This window comes from Oncorhynchus mykiss, chromosome 12 (genome assembly GCF_013265735.2).
Source record: "Oncorhynchus mykiss isolate Arlee chromosome 12, USDA_OmykA_1.1, whole genome shotgun sequence".
Taxonomy (NCBI): Eukaryota; Metazoa; Chordata; class Actinopteri; order Salmoniformes; family Salmonidae; genus Oncorhynchus; species Oncorhynchus mykiss.
Window position 1 is genome coordinate 71,167,145 of NC_048576.1, and position 15,847 is coordinate 71,182,991.

At 43.3% G+C, this 15,847-nt stretch overlaps 1 protein-coding gene across 10 annotated transcripts; it reads left to right on the top strand.

Annotated features, from left to right (window-relative positions):
* Positions 1-74: 74 nt before the first annotated feature.
* Positions 75-15,646, top strand: LOC110538215 (reticulophagy regulator 3). Of its 10 annotated transcripts, none has more exons than XM_036938271.1 (12): positions 75-116; positions 2,157-2,232; positions 4,492-4,768; positions 7,739-7,845; positions 7,985-8,044; positions 8,206-8,236; positions 8,347-8,473; positions 8,612-8,696; positions 9,259-9,396; positions 9,514-9,626; positions 9,945-10,077; positions 13,325-15,646. In XM_036938271.1, exons 3-12 carry the CDS (start codon positions 4,524-4,526, stop codon positions 13,891-13,893), a joined length of 1,608 nt encoding a protein of 535 aa, XP_036794166.1. In that variant the 5' UTR covers positions 75-116; positions 2,157-2,232; positions 4,492-4,523; the 3' UTR covers positions 13,894-15,646. The 10 variants fall into 10 exon arrangements, with proteins under 10 accessions (XP_036794166.1, XP_036794172.1, XP_021480549.2 ...); XM_036938277.1 differs by having other exon boundaries at positions 78-116; positions 9,547-9,626; XM_036938275.1 differs by lacking the exons at positions 75-116; positions 2,157-2,232 and adding exons at positions 2,562-3,436; positions 3,872-3,915.
* The last annotated feature ends 201 nt before the right edge of the window (positions 15,647-15,847 follow it).

The following is a 15,847-nucleotide window of genomic DNA, read 5'->3' on the forward strand; positions in this document are numbered from 1 at the left end:
AAAGTCGCTAGAAGTCTCTAAATGACGCCATCGCGTTATTTGCATAATTGTCCGTGTGCATGTAATTGTGATGGACGCTGTAGGAGAGAGGAATAACGTCATGGGACAGACAAAAAGTGAGTAAAAAACACCCTAAATATGTTTAGAACTACAAATGAACTTTCTTCTGTCAATTCTTGTTTTTTTTTAATGTCACAATTCCAACCCTCCTCCTTTATCTGGGCTTGGGACTGGCATAAGTGACCCAAAAGAGACACTCTGGCGGAGTTACTTAGATTTTTTATTTATTTTTATTATTATTATTATTTTGTTTAGTTTTCTTAATTTGGTTTGGTTTTTAACCTTATGGTCAACTTAGGAGCATACAACAAGTCACAGTAAAACATGAACATTTTTAACCATAATATTTTTGACATTTTTTTTGTATACAATCTACATTAACAATCTAAATGGACCAAAAAGAGACAATAGAAAAAACTGTCAATGGCAATGTGAGAAAATTATGGTAACTAGTCTGGCCCTAATTCAGGTTAATTTTTTCCAGACCCCCCTCCACACACACACACACACACACACACGTTGTGCTGGCTCACAGAAAGAGTGGGTCATCGTCATTTTGGTCAAGGCTCTCTAATCCAGGTTCAGCAGGTGAGGGAGCTGACTTAAATGAGTAAACAGCTAATGTGCCAAAAAGCTGCAAAACATTATCAGGCAGCTGGTGCTCATAGCAAGCCTCACCAGACAGCTTCGGTCCATATCGAATGTACAGGATGGAGTTAAGGGTCTGCAAGGATGTCCGATTTCTAAGTTTGCTTTTTACCACACTCATCTGGCTGAATACTCTCTGGACTTCAGTATTCGAGGTTGGCAAGGACAACACAGACACAGCATCCATGGCAAGTTCTTGAAACTGGTTGATATCAGCTGCATCCCTGAACTTCCAAATCTCACTCCAGAAGCCATGTGTTTTTTTGTCTCATTCCATTTACTAAGATGGATGGCACGCCATTGCTGAACAATGTTATCTATCTCTGCAGGGAAGTAACCTTGGTTATCTGTGAAGATTTCTCCCCACAGTTGATTGTCTCATATATGACCTTGTAGGCCTCCCTGCGCTTTGGAGACACTGAAAAACAGTTATAAGTCTCTCATACCAAGTACTCCACACTACGGGGGATGGTGTCATTGGATGCTTGACTTACAGCAAGCTGCAGAGAGTGGCACACACATTGAATAAGAACCAGATATTTGAGGCCATACTCCTCCTTCAGCACTTTATTTATGGACCCCACTGTTAATCCCCGTCATAACAGAGGCATTGTCAGTCCCTATCCCCAGGAGTTTCTCTTTTTTAAGACAACACTACTTGAGGAAAGCCACAACAGCACGGGCTATAGATTTGGCATCTTCTCCCTCCAACTCAACAAGCCCCAGAAATGTTGATACAATTGTCTGCTTGGTGTCATTAAAGTACCTTATCACAACCTCCAGGTACTTAGAAACACTTACAACAGTGGACTCATCGAGGAGGAGGCTGAATGTGTGGTCACCCACATCTGCGACCAACTTTTTCAGAAAGTATGGTGCTAGAACACCAGTAATAATTTCTGTGCACTTCGTCCTGTGCATTTTGAAGTGGGTAGCAGCAGTGGAGTCTGAGAAAGCAGCTCTACATGCTTCTCCAATGTGATCACATGCCAGCATGGAACAGTGTTCAGCGATAGCTAATGCCATGGTGGCCTCAGCCTTTTTTGCAGTACATTTTTAAATGGCAGCTTGTTTTGGGTGGAACTGTTATAAGGCTTTGCCTTTTGAGTATGTTTTTGAGTTGTCATGTGTTTTTTTTTTACATCACTAAGTTTGGTGTAGAAATCAGCCTTACAATACAGGCAGTATGCCCGTGTTTCATCTCCAATAAAAGGCTTCAACCAGCTTTTGAATTCAGGGTTTGATTCCCACTCCTTTCTGTATTTTTGAGTGTACAGTTTAGACTGAGACATGATGAGCTAGCCAGCTAGATGTTTAGCTTCTGTCACAGAGAGGCACACACACAGTGGACAAGGTGAGTAAGTGACTGAGGCTGTGTGAATCAAATGCAGTGATTTATTTTTGTGCAGTGATTTATTTTAGATCCCGCATGCGCGATTCATTTGCAGTCTGGACGCGGAGGGGTGAACATCTCCTGCTCTGACTGCAGCTTGGAGGGACTGCTACGCGAGGACTGGGCCGCCTGTGAGTGCTTAGGGACTGGGGTGGGGCCCACCGCAGCTCGTTGAGAAGAGTAAGAACGACACGTGCTTTCATTTCAGAGTCTCCAATAACACCAGAAAAGTCGCTAGATGTGTCGCTAGAGGGGTCTGAATAGTCGCTAAATATAGCGACAAAGTCGCTAAGTTGGCAACACTGCGTGACGGAAGATCAGGATAAAGATGAGTCTGTGACGGAAGGAGGGCAATTTTTTGAAAAAGTGGACCCTTGCGGTTTGGCTGATCCATTTGTGGTTTCAGTGTGGGTGAAAACAGAGTTGGTTGCTGTGGAATCGGTGAGGGTAACCAAAAGTGGTCTGTTGATAATTGTTTGTGTTTCTGTTGGTCAGAGGGAGCAAGCGCTCGGTGTTAAATGAATGGGGACAAGAGATGTGAATTGTTTTACTCTCAATAAAAGGGCTCAATTGAAAGGAGTGATTACTAAAGTAGCCGTAAATGTGAAAGTTGACCAACTGAAGGGGATGTTTGCTTGGTGCGAATCAGACCGGGTGGCGTGAGTGGTGAAACACTAGAGCCGTTGTCTGTTCTTTTGAGTTTTGATGTTGAGTCTTTGCCCGACAGTGATGTTAGGATATGTTAAAATCCATTTCGTTGTTACAGGTGTCAAGCTTATGGGCATGTTGTAGGTGTGAGAATTATGCAGAAGAATTATGTTTCAGTAAGATTGCATGTTTAGCTTGTATTGCAATGGTTATCAACTGTACTGGAGGGATGGAACGTAAGTTGCAGAAAGTAAGGTTGTGGTGGCACAGAGAGGTATTTGAGTGTACCAGGCTTGACGTCAGAAGAGTTACAGGGTGTGTTGAGTGGTGGTGTCCAGTCCTTTCAGACTTTTTGGCCTGAGGTAGGACTAGATAGATTTAAATAGCGTAGTAGGGTGGTGGATTTTTTTGTGTTTGGTTAGATGGTAACGGTATTTGTTTGTTTATTTTTTTTATTCTCAAGCAAGGTTTAGTGGAGTTTTACTCCCTTCTAGTAGGTGGCGGTAATGCAACATTAATTGGATGCCAACCTCCGTTAAACCTCATCAAAGAATACGTATGTATGTTATTTACGATGAGCAGTTCCCCACATTTAGGGGAATTATGCGTTTTCAACAGGGGATTAAGGGTGTAATCATTAGTCCAAACAATTGCAAAACGAAACGAGTTTCTATTGGACAAATTCAGGTAGGTCCCGCCCACTTCGTTCCGTTTGCTTCCGGTACGAACAAAAACTGCACTGACATTATTATCCTTATGACGTTACTCGTAATAATACAACTTCTTCATTTACGTGGCATCTGAATTGTTGCAGAATACAAACTGCTCCATTTGGGTTTTCTATACATCTTCTAAATTGTATCGAAATTATTTTAGCTATTTGCAAATGTATTTTAAAAGCAACTTCAGTTATAACTCATTCATTCATGAAGATCTAGCTGTAATTATAGAATATGAGACATACTGCATGCATGATTTCATTGCAACTGCTGTATAGTGTGATGTCTGATAGTAAAGTGTAAATACAGGATATTTTAAACAATTGACTGATTTATATATGACCTCAAATAGGTTATTGAAATGTCATTCACATATTTTGGTCCGCAACCTGTCTGTCCACAGCTAAATCCACTATAAACGACAAGTAGTGCTGTTGCTTCTGATTGGTGAGCCAGTTGACAACGATTATTTTTTTTGTAAAAAAAGTGTTTCAATTAGCTAGGTTTAGGGCAACGCCATATTGTCAATACCTCATAATTTTCTGCAATAGTGTCAAAGTAGGTGTCCCTTTTGTGTGCTATTTTACAAATAATTGCTATATGTTCTAGTCATAGTTGGTAAAGATATCGATAGCATCGTGCAGTTGCTTTGCTAGCTGACGTTAGCTACAGTGCACTATTATTAGTATTCATTTAGCACACATAGCTAGCTTGCCAAATACAGCTAGCTTTTTGGCAAGTTAGCTAACAAAATACTTAGCCAGGTGAAACGACACTGCGTGGAGAATTTGACTAGATACAGGAATGTTAGCGTATTTTTGTTAACTGACAAGTTCGTTCTGGCAGGGACTTTTGACAGTTACTGTAGCTTTGTTTGAGAGTGACAAGATAGCTGACTTGTTATCGTCTTCTAGTCGGATAAAAACGGGTTCGGTTGTTCTGAAGTGGAAGTGGGAGACACGATCTGGGACACGACACTTTCTTTAGTTGGCTCCATATTTATACCGAGGTGTTATTTTACAGGGTTATTTAATAATCAACATTTAACGTGAGAGATGGCGCACACGGAAGGACTGGAAAATGCAATGGGAAAGTGTTCAGGAAAACAGGGCTCGACTCTTGGCCTGAGAAGTCGACCATGCACCAGCGAAAGAGATGGCCAGGTCCGCGTTGTTAAAGCCTTGCTTCAGAAGAGACTCGGACCTTACGAGCCGGTGTTGACCTACCTACAGTCCGTTCTGGTGTGGGAAAGGCCGTTTCAGAGTGTGCTACTCTTCACAGTGGTCAACGTTGTGTTCTGGTAAGTTTTAGAGAAATTATAAATGGTATACAGTAATGACAAGCATATTTGTACAATGTATAATTCATGCCTTACATAAATCATATCCAAGTACAGTAATCATATCTACTGTAGCATCAGAAGCTTTTGCACAACGAAAACGTCTCCCATCAATTTAAGATGAGACAGATGGCTCACAAGAGCTGCTATTAATAGACCACCAAAGCACGACTGTGCTTCTGTAGGTGGCATTAGAAACACTATCTACTCTGGGGGTTGACATTATCTTTCAATGGAAATAGGCCTAGTATGTTGAATCTGCAACTACTCTAGTTAAGCCTATATGTCAAATGTCTACAAGGAGTGTAAAACAGAATCTGTGAAATGAATTAGTGATGTGATGATAGTAAAAGTCCTATAAGGCTATGTCCCCCTACAAAGACAATGTACTTTGTATTACAGAGTCAATATCCTAAATGTGCCATTGCAAACAGCCACCATGTCACCAGTCAATCGATGTCAAGAAGTCAGCCAGCTGTGGTGAACAAATAGTCTATATAGGCCCAGAGTGATACATCGTAATGCATGAAATGACACAAGTCACGTGTATTTTGGGTGAGAAGTGTACAGGAAGTAAGCCCACCCTAACAGTACCAGTACTGGTTTGTGGTATAGGAATTGGATAATTCTGTTGTGTGTTTTAGTTTGCACACAATCAATAGACTATTACCAATGGGTATGTGTGTACTTTTTACTAAAACAGAGGTCCCTAAGAAATGGGGGTCAGGGTTTTGTTTCCTTCTGAATGTGTTATCTATCTCAGTACTACTAATAAGAAGCTGTATGCCATGCATTATCAGCCAATAGTTCTCTAATATTTAATGATGTAGGCTATCAGCAACATTTCACTCTGCTGTTATTGTGGCCACTAAATGTCTTTTAGATGTGTTAAACCAAGTGGCAATGGAGCTGCCATCTAGTTATCTATTTTGGGGCCAGTTGTTTGCATAGCTAGATTACATAGTCCTGAATTCCAACACCGCTTTTGAAACCAATCTGTAGGCTACTCTAGGCTTGATTTAATTTGTACCTTTTATTTTACCAGACAGATCAATTAAGAACAAATACATGTTTTTTTTGTTACATGCTTTGTAAACAACAGGTGTGTACTTATGGGCCCTTCCCAACAATGCAGAGACAAAAAAAAGATAAATAATAGAAAAGTAAAACACGTAAAATTAATAATACATACGCAATGAGTAACGATAACTTGGCACAAGGGGTACCAGTACAGAGTCGATGTGCAGGTAATTTAGGTAGATATGTTCATATAACTAGGAATAAAGTGGCAGGGAGTAAACAGTAGCAGCAGCGTATGTGATGAGTCAAAAACTTAGTGCAAAAAGAGTCAGTGCAGATAACCAAATGGCTATCCGGACTAACTATTTAGCAGTCTTATGGCTTGGTGGTAGAAGCTGTTCAGGGTCCTGTTGGTTCCAAACTTGGTGCATCGGTACCACTTGCCGTGCAATAGCAGTCTATCACTTGGGTGGCTGGAGTCTTTGACAATTTTTAAGGCCTTCCTCTGACACCGCCTGGTATAGAGGTCCTGGATGGTAGGGAGCTCGGCCCCAGTAATGTACTGGGCCGTTTGCACTACATTCTGTAGCCCCTAACGGTCGGATGCCAAGCAATTGCCATACTAACCGGTAATGCAGCCAGTCAAGATGCTTTCATTGGTGCAGCTGTAGAACATTTTGAGGATTTGATGGCCCATGCCAAATCATTGTTGTGCCCTCTTCATGACTGTGTTGGTCTGTTTGAACCATGATAGATCCTTTGTGATTTGAACACTGAGGAACTTGAAGCTCTCGACCCGGTCCACTACAGCCCCTTCGATGTGAATGGGGGTGTGCTCGGATCTCTGTTTCTTGTCGTCCACGATTAGCTCCTTTGACTTGCTGACGTTGAGAGGTTGTTGTCCTGGTTCCACACTGCCAGTTCTCTGACCTGCTCCCTATAGGCGGTCTCATCGTTGTCGGTGATCCGGCCTACCGCGATCGTGTCATCAGCAAACGTAATGAGGGTGTTGGAGTCGTGTGCGGCCACACAGTAATGGGTGAACAGGGAGTACAGGAGGTGACTAAGCACGCACCCCTGAGGGACCCCCGTGTTGAGGTTCAGTGTGGCGGATGTGTTGTTGCCTACTACCTGGGGGTGTCCCATCAGGAGGGAGACGTTCAGTCCCAGGGTCCTTAGCTTAGTGATGCGCTTGGAGGGCACTGGTGTTGAACATGTAGCTGTAGTCAATGAGCAGCATGCTCACATAGGTGTTCCTTTTGCCCAAGTGGGAAAGGGCAGTGTGGTGTGCAATAGAGAGTGTGTGATCTGTTTGGGTGATATGCGAATTGGAGTGGGTCAAGGGTGTCTGGGATGATTGTGTTGATATGAGCCGTGACCAGCCTTTTAAAATAATTTAATGGGTACAGATTGTGAGCTCTATGGGGCGATAATCATTTAGACAGGTTACCTTGACGTTCTTTGGCACAGGGACTATGGTGGTCTGCATGTAGATATTACAAAATCTTATTTACAATGCTGGCCTGTAAATGGGAAAGAGTATGTTTGCCTCTTGGTGAGCTTGAAGTGAATGCAGTTCTAAACTTTTGTCTTCATTTGAACTAATGTCTAGATTGTCTGCTGTCAGTCTGACAACATTTTACTCAGGAGGTAACAAACGCAGGAAATGCCTGTATTCAAAGTAAAGATCAAAGTCACATGTACACACAAACTATCACCACAATATTTGTCAGCCTTTTCCGTCATATTCAGTCAGCAACCCACCTTTGTCAGTAACCGAGGCACCACACACAGAAACCCAACTCTGTGAGTAACTGCCACTTGCGCGGGAGTCCACGGGGTGTGTTTGTGACATCTTAAACAAAAGGAAACGTCAGCTGTTCTGAAGCTGATCTTAGTGTTCTGTTCCAGGTTCTTTGCCCTGACCTCGCTGCGCCTGCTCTTCCTGCTGTGCTCTGGCCTGGTTGTATTCATCTGCGTTGACAGCTGGAGGAACAAGATCTGGCCTGAGATCAGAGGTGAGGAGGATAGAGTAAATTTATTTCTGGGTAGTCTGCCTTATTCTGCACCCAACGCCTCATGCCCCACTGTGTCTTGGTCTGTCCCTGCTGAGTACCTCTGCCCAACTGTGTTAATTACACCTGACTTTGTTCTTAGATCCAGTCCCTTATTCCCCAGTGTCATACTACCCTTGGTGTGAACACCCTACTGGCCCTGGTCTGTACTATTCATTAGACCCTGTATAATGAATGATATCCTTTGTCATGCCTGTCCTCATTTAAACTCATGTGGTGTAGAGTGTCCAAGTGTAGTGCATTTAGTGATGTGGATTGTTGCTAAATGCAGGTGTTAAGTTCATTTTCTGTCTCTTCCCACAGTTAAAAAACCTGATGAGTCTGAAAATGAAAGGTAGGCCTACTTCTTAAAAATATACAATTTGTATCCTATCGTCACACTCTGGTTAGGCAGTGGTTACCGACAGAGGATGCCACTGATGTTGTTGTACTTCTATCTTGCAGCTGGGGCCTGGTGCAGCCAGGGGTGCTCAGTGTTCCAGAACTGTGTCACCACATTGCTGAGGTCTGGGTCTCTGGGCTGGCCTTCACATCCAGCCTGATGCAGTTCAAACGCCACAACCCTGGCAAGGTGAGGCCTTGGCACTCCCCTTGTACTAGTATGGAGGGTTTCCTATATAAACCCTAATACAATGTATTGTCTACTTTCAGCCTACTGTGAACATACAACTAATCAGTAACTTGACCAGTTGAACTCTGTTGTGTCTAGTTCTGCCTCCTGACCTGTGCCCTCTTGACCTGTCTGGTCATGGTTGGACGGTACATTCCTGGACTGGTGCTCTCTTACTCTGCAGGTGAGTACAGTGAGAGACAACCCACCTACCCCACCCTCCTGTTTTCAAACACCATCCCCATTCAGAGCTCCCTAATGGTGGGAAACTGGCTGCCTTTGTTAAAAATGCATTGCTGGTGAAACCAGATCCGTGTCCCCGGCACCAGGGTTCTGTCTGTGAGGTGATTACCTCCTGGCTGGGCTGGGCTGAGGCAGGAAGAGGGGGAAGCAGGAATGGCGGGAGGTCAGGCTGAGACATGCCTAATCCCAACACCTCTAACCAATGTAGAGTGACCGATCTACCCAAGATCAGGGAGGCCTTGCCAGGGCCCTCTGACGTACTTAATAATCTCTTGGCTGCTAGAGCTCCCACTCTTTGTTTCGTTCTCCGTTGAATGGCGAGATTAGTTGGGCTGAAGCCCATGGGTGTGTCTGGGCTGAGGAGAGCAGCTCGGAGGCTGGGGATTTGGTGAGCGAGAGCCTAATAGCACAGATGAATGCAGCCATAGTTCTTTTGTATTTTTTTTGTTTGTTTATGCCCAGTGATGTTTCCACTAACATTAAGCCATTCTCTCTTGTCACAGTGCTGGTTGTTCTGCTGTGCCCCCTGGCAGCGTACCACCGAGTGTGGCAGCGTGTGTGCATGAAGCTGGAGCCGGCCCTGCAGTGGCTGGACTTCAGCGTTCGTGGGTATATGATGTCAAAGCCCATCGACAACCAGTGTGAGTACAGTGTGTCTATTTGTTGCATTGGCATCGATACAGTTTGCATGGACAAACCTAAATCAGTGTATCTCCTTCTACCTTGACTGGATCAAGGGAGTAACTCAGTCATTGTAGCCTGTGGCCTGTGTTTGCATGTTTGCTCTGCAGTCCTCCGCAAGCCAATTCGGGGTGCAGCATCCGGTGATGCCAGTGACAGTGAGGAGGAGCTTGCTGCATTCTGCCCGACGGTAATTCACCTGATATAGTTCGCATGCAGTCCAAAAGCATAGTCAGGTTGTCATCTATCTGACTGTTATGGTTATTGAAATGGGCCTACTTGTTTCCTGTGTTGGTTATTACTCCGTTAGATGGCCAGGGGTGGCATATGTAGCTTAAGACTGCAGCTGGTCTCAGATTTACAATAACCTGACCCCTTTAGAGATATAAATAGCAGGCCCTCCCAGTCATATCAGGTCACATCATCTGTGACATATGGACTACATTCAAGAGGAAACATACTATATTATGAATGACTAACACGGTTCAATGTCTTTCCTTTCTTTCAGTTTGACGATGCTATAGTGGCCAAAGAACTTGCGATGACAGACTCTGAGCACTCTGACGCTGAGGTCTCGTACACAGACAATGGGACCTTTAACCTGTCCCGTGGCCAGACTCCTCTCACAGAGGGCTCAGAAGGTACAGTACGCACCCACCCGCTGAGTCTGCACCTCCAGGCACACATACTCCGGAGTCACGAGAATTAGAGCCAGATCCAATGTAGCTAATAGGGATGTGCATCTTTCCCTTTCAAGATGATTGGATACGTATCTAGATACATGGGCTATGATACAGGAACGATACGTTTTAGTTTGACACTTTGTTTTTGATTAGAGAACGAATTGCTGCAGTTCGACGCAAACATACATTTTCCGTTCTAATTTAAAATCAGCTGCTGATGGAGATCATGAGGCATCTCTGGACTTGATCTGTCTGAGCTGGTGTGTGTGTGTGCAGTGCATTCGAAAAGTATTCAGACCCCTTGATTTTGTTACGTTACTGCCTTACTCTAAAATGTATCAAATAGGTTTTTCCCCTCATCAATCTATACACAATACCTCATAATGACAAAGCAAAAAATTGTCCCGAAGCCATTCCTGTGTTGTCTTGGCTGTGTGCTTATGGTTCTTGTCCTGTTGGAAGGTGAATCTTCGCCCCAGTCTGAGGTCCTGAGAGCTCCTGTGCAGGTTTTTATCAAGGTTCTCTCTCTACTTTGTTCCGTTCATCTTTCCCTCAATCCTGACTAGTCTCCCAGTCCCTGCCGCTGAAGAACATCCCCACAGCATGATGCTGCCACCACCATGCTTCACCGTAAGGATGGTGCCAGGTTTCCTACTGACGTGACGTTTGGTATTCAGACCAAAGACTTTCATCAGACCAGATAATCTTGATTCACATGGTTTGAGAGTCCTTTAGGTACCTTTTGGCAAACTCCAAGGGGGCTGTCATGTGCCTTTTACCAAGGAGTGGCTTCTGTCGGGCCACTCTACCATAAAGGCCTGCTTGGTCACCTACCTGATCAATTCCCTTCTCCCCCGATTGCTCAGTTTGGCCGGGTGGCCAGCTCTAGCAAGAGTCTTGGTGGTTCCAAACTTCTTCCATTTAAGAATGATGGAGGCCACTGTTCTTGGGGACCTTCAATGCTGCAGAAATGTTTTGGTACCCGTCCACAGATCTTTGCCTCAACACAATCCTGTCTCGGGGGTCTACGCACAGTTCCTTCGACCTCATGGCTTGGTTTTTACTCTGATATGCACGGTCAACTGTGAGACCTTGTATAGATTGGTGTGTGCCTTTCTAAATCATGAGCCCCACAAGCTTTTTTTGTGTGCCTGTTTTGCATGTTATTTTGGCATTAATACGTGTCACATATCAGTTTGCAAACAATCGTTGCGTTAATAAAGCCACATGCAAGCATGGTATCTTTTTGTCTTTCTTGAGTAAGGCAGCTCCAAAATGCAGGTGTTTCAGCCTAGCTCAGTGCAGCCAGTGGAAAATACGGAGCGTAGGGGTTGGTAATGTGATTGGCTCAGTGTTCTATCACTCATGGGGCACTACGTCACCGCAAGCTCTACGGGTATAGCTCGAACATTCAAGACCCTTGGGTTCTGCCATAGTTACTTTAGAAATGCCTATCCAAGAAGGCTCAAGGTCATTTGCCACAGATAAAATCACGTTATATCTACAGTAGCTTTGATTGGACTGATCATGTCAACATCCTACTTTCAAAATCTTAGCAAGTTAGCAGTCAGCATGAGTCAAGTCGACCAGCTACTGGCAAATCCTTTTCAATATCCATGTCATATGAAGAGAAATTTATAGATAAAATGTATCAGTGCTCCTTGGCCATTGGACATAAACATTACACAACAATGAGTGGTTTGGAAGGAATCAGTGGCTAACTTCAAGAATTGCAAAGCAATCACTAGCCTGGTCGTCAGTGGAGCGGGTATGTGGTCCAAGTCTGGATTTAAGGGTCTCTTTTCCAAGCTTAAAAGGATAAACATTCAACATTGGCCGTGCTGTCAATCCAGCATGACTTTGGCTGCGCTCAAAACAACTGGAAAATCTGAACTGGGAAATCTCAGACTTCAGTGAGTTCAAGACAACTGGGAAATGAGCTCCGACTGGGAAAATACGTTTTGAATGGTCATCCAACTTGGATTTGCAAGTCGGGAACTTGGACCCCTTTCTAGAGCTCCGACCTGAAGATCACTAACGTCATCATGATTCAACCTTGTTTTTTTCCTGAGTTCCCAGTTGGCTTGAAAGCACCATAAATCCATATCAGCTATGTTTTTTTTTAAAGACAGTAAATGAGGCTGAATGAACTGTTTCACTGCGAGACAAGGCCTTGCTGATAGCCAGGTGTGGCAGTGGTATGGTGTTGGGATTTACATGCTAAAATCGCCACTGGAAGCATCTCAAGGATGATCAATGGAAACAGGATGCACCTGAGCTCAATTGTCAGTCTCATAGCAAAGGGTCTGAATACTTATGTAAATATATATATATTTTTAAACATTTCACAAAAATTCTAAACATGTTTTTGCTTTGTCATTATGGGGTATTGTGTGTAGATTGAGGAAACTTGTTTTTATCAATTTTAGAATAAGGCTGTTAAGTAACAATGTGGAAAAGGTCAAGGTGTCTGAATACTTTCCGAATGCACTGTATGTTTATGGTGTATACTATGTACACATCTGATCTGAGCCATAAGGGAGACTGGTCATCTACTACCCCACACTGAAATTATAGGGGAGAGGGGAGAATATAGCCTCTGTTTTATCCCCCACTTTGCTTCTGAAATCACTGTCACTCACTAATTAACTTTTCATTTTTGCAGATTAAATGTTTGATTTAGTAATGTGCCAATATTTATTGTTTACAAATTGGCTATGACATAGCCAATGAACACAACTTTGGATTTCACCCCCATCTCAAAATCAAATGACCTTTTTGAAGTTTAGTGAGCTTTTATTCCGGTAAAAACCCAATTTTCAACATTGCATAGGTTATCTATGTTATTGTTGTCACTCAACTAACGAAGCCTAATATCGCGCAAGCCATTTTAGCTTTTGAATGCTGAAGGTGCTGCGCAGATGTGCAAGATCTCAAACAGACTGTTGTGCTTGCGCAGGTCAGCGCGCGAAGCAGTCGTATGTTAAACATTTGACATCGGGGACCGATGCGTATCTGTGAATTGTAGCTAAGATTAGAGCCTGTATGATAGGATGACATGTCATAAGGCACGGCAGTGTGTTTTCTGTATTGTGGCATGACTGCCTACTCTGGTAAGACATGTTGTGCAGGGGGATTGTCTGTGTTTTTAAATTACAAATGACATTCCAACATCTTGAACCCCTTCTTCTCCGTTCATCCTCAGATTTTGATAGACACAGTGACAATGAGGAGTCGTTTGCACGAGACCTCAATGACTTCCCCTCCATCAACCCAGACGCCACCCTGATGGACGACGACGACGACTCCTGCATCGGGCTGCCCAGCCTGGGTCTTCGGTCTGGGCGGACTGGCCCCCGAACCACGGCCGAGCTGCTGGATGTGGAATCCCACCTGGACTCTGACCAGGACGACCTGGACGAGGAGCTCTCCTTCGGCGGCCTCCCCCCTGCTTCTGACTTCCTCGGAGGTGACCTGGCTGGAATCATCGCTAGCAACATGATTCAGGCGGCATTGGCTGGTGCCATGCAGCCTCGTCCCCCTGCCGCCCGCAGAGAGAGGGTGGGGCCCACCAGAGCAGGGGCCCATAGGGGCTTCCGCAAGCAGTCTAGCTCGGAGCTGGACACGGACTTGGACGGAGAGGACTTTGAGATGCTGGACCAGTCGGAGCTGAACCAGATGGATTCCTTTGGGGGTGCAGGAGGACGGGGAGGAGGGCAGGGTGGGGGACAGGGGTCCAACTTCCTCTCCAACCTACTGGGGAAACCACAGTGAGGCGCATAACAATCAAACTAAGTATTTGTGTGTGATTGAGTGATTGGAATGTTTATGGATTGTTTTGACTGCGTGTATGTGTGAGTCATTTAATCGTAGGATCCAGCAGCCAGGCTCCTGATTGGCCTCAGTTGATATCACTGTGAAGTACTTCTGATTTCTATCTCACTTTTCAATTTCTTCCTTTAGTCTGTAGCTTGTATGTGTAAGCCACCATCATCCAGAAAGTCTTCTTTTGCAGGCTGAGCAATAGGAAACGCAATGTAAAAAAAATCCATCTGTTTTTGAAACAGCATTACAGAACCACTTCTCTGTCCTGTCATCCAGTATGCCCGAGTGAGTAATAAGTTTTTTTTAAGTCGACCACTAGGTAGTATACACATTTCCTAAAATGCTAGACACACAGGGCTATTTAATATGGGACCAAGTATGACATTCCTGTTGATTAGTGAAGTTTTACAACTGCAATGACCGTGTTTTGAATAGTTTTAGCAATATCTGACTGGTACTCTTTTAGTAAAAACCACTGCTTTCATTTTAAGACACTCATTCTCTATTAGAAACTAAGTAAATATTAATGGTGATATTTTTTTAGATCATTCTTGATTGAGACATTAATTTGTTTCAAGTCTGAAATCATTGTATTAAAGAAAGGGGATTGGCATTTTAGTTATGTGTTTTACTGTCTTCCCCCCCGAATGTTTCTTCCCAAACCATTGGTCCTGTTTTGTTTGCTGTACTTCTGGGTAGATCCGTGAACGTAGGGTTGCCTGTGTTCTCCATGTGTCTTGAATGAGCAGTCATGGGCTATTTAGATATTTTTGTCTGTGTCATCACAATAAGTAACTTTATCAAGTTAACCTGCTCCTTGTATCCCTTCTCTCGTGGCATTCCCAATCCCTATCACCATCTTCACTCATTTTTGCCGATCCTTCTCAGAGGAGAATCTGTAGAATAGACATGCATATGTAAGAAGTACCGAATATAAACCTTTTAGTTTAACCTCAACTCATGCATGAACCACATTTTGTAAACGTCTTAAGAAAATCATCAGGAAAACATGTTTACATTGATGGGTGAACAAAATGCTGGTATACAAAACTCAACCTGATTAGCCTTTTTTTTAAAGTGTGAATATGTAATATTGTCTTTTAAAAACTAGGGTGCAGTAAATGTTAGCCTATTTCTTTTATTTTTTTGTGCAGGTCAGCATGATTAACCTGCGATGGGCAAACAAGCTCCTGCTGCTTTTGTCTTTTTCATGGACACAATCTAATAAATAGGAGGGGTGATTCTTGGTCAATGAAACTGAAATGACCCGCAGATGGGTTTTGCTGAAGTAGCTGGATCAAACAATCAGAAAGAGACAATGCTGGTTTATATATATATATATATATATATATATCTGTGACAAATTGCCCAATAATGCTATTTGTGTTGTATACAAAATCATGACTGTGGGATTACTTACAGTAGAACTTCTAGATCCCCTGACCATGGACATGGCCCAGAAAACAATCTGTCTGATCTGAAAAGGTTTGGGATTTTAATTAAAAAGAGTGAATGTACATGACTTGTTTTGGACCACTTTAGTTTAAATAGGGCTTGTTGCAGTATCGGTTCATGAAGATGGCCAGGCAATTCTTCATCCTTAGTATTATGTTCTATAAATGTGTTCAAGTAGTTTTTTTTTTCTCTCTCTGACATTGGTTTTGATGTGCAAATCTTATTAAATATGAAGTCTGGATTAAATGTTTATTTTGTTATTTATAAACAATGCAATATTCCACAGATCCAAAATCACAATTTTGACATCCTTCTGGTCCACTAGCCAGTGTTGCTAGTAGATTTTTTTTTTTTTTTAAGTTTTCACTTGGGACTCCCTTTACCGACATTTGGCTGGTTGTTGGCGCCTATTTCATGCACTACTCGAGAGTCCATACATACTCAAGCT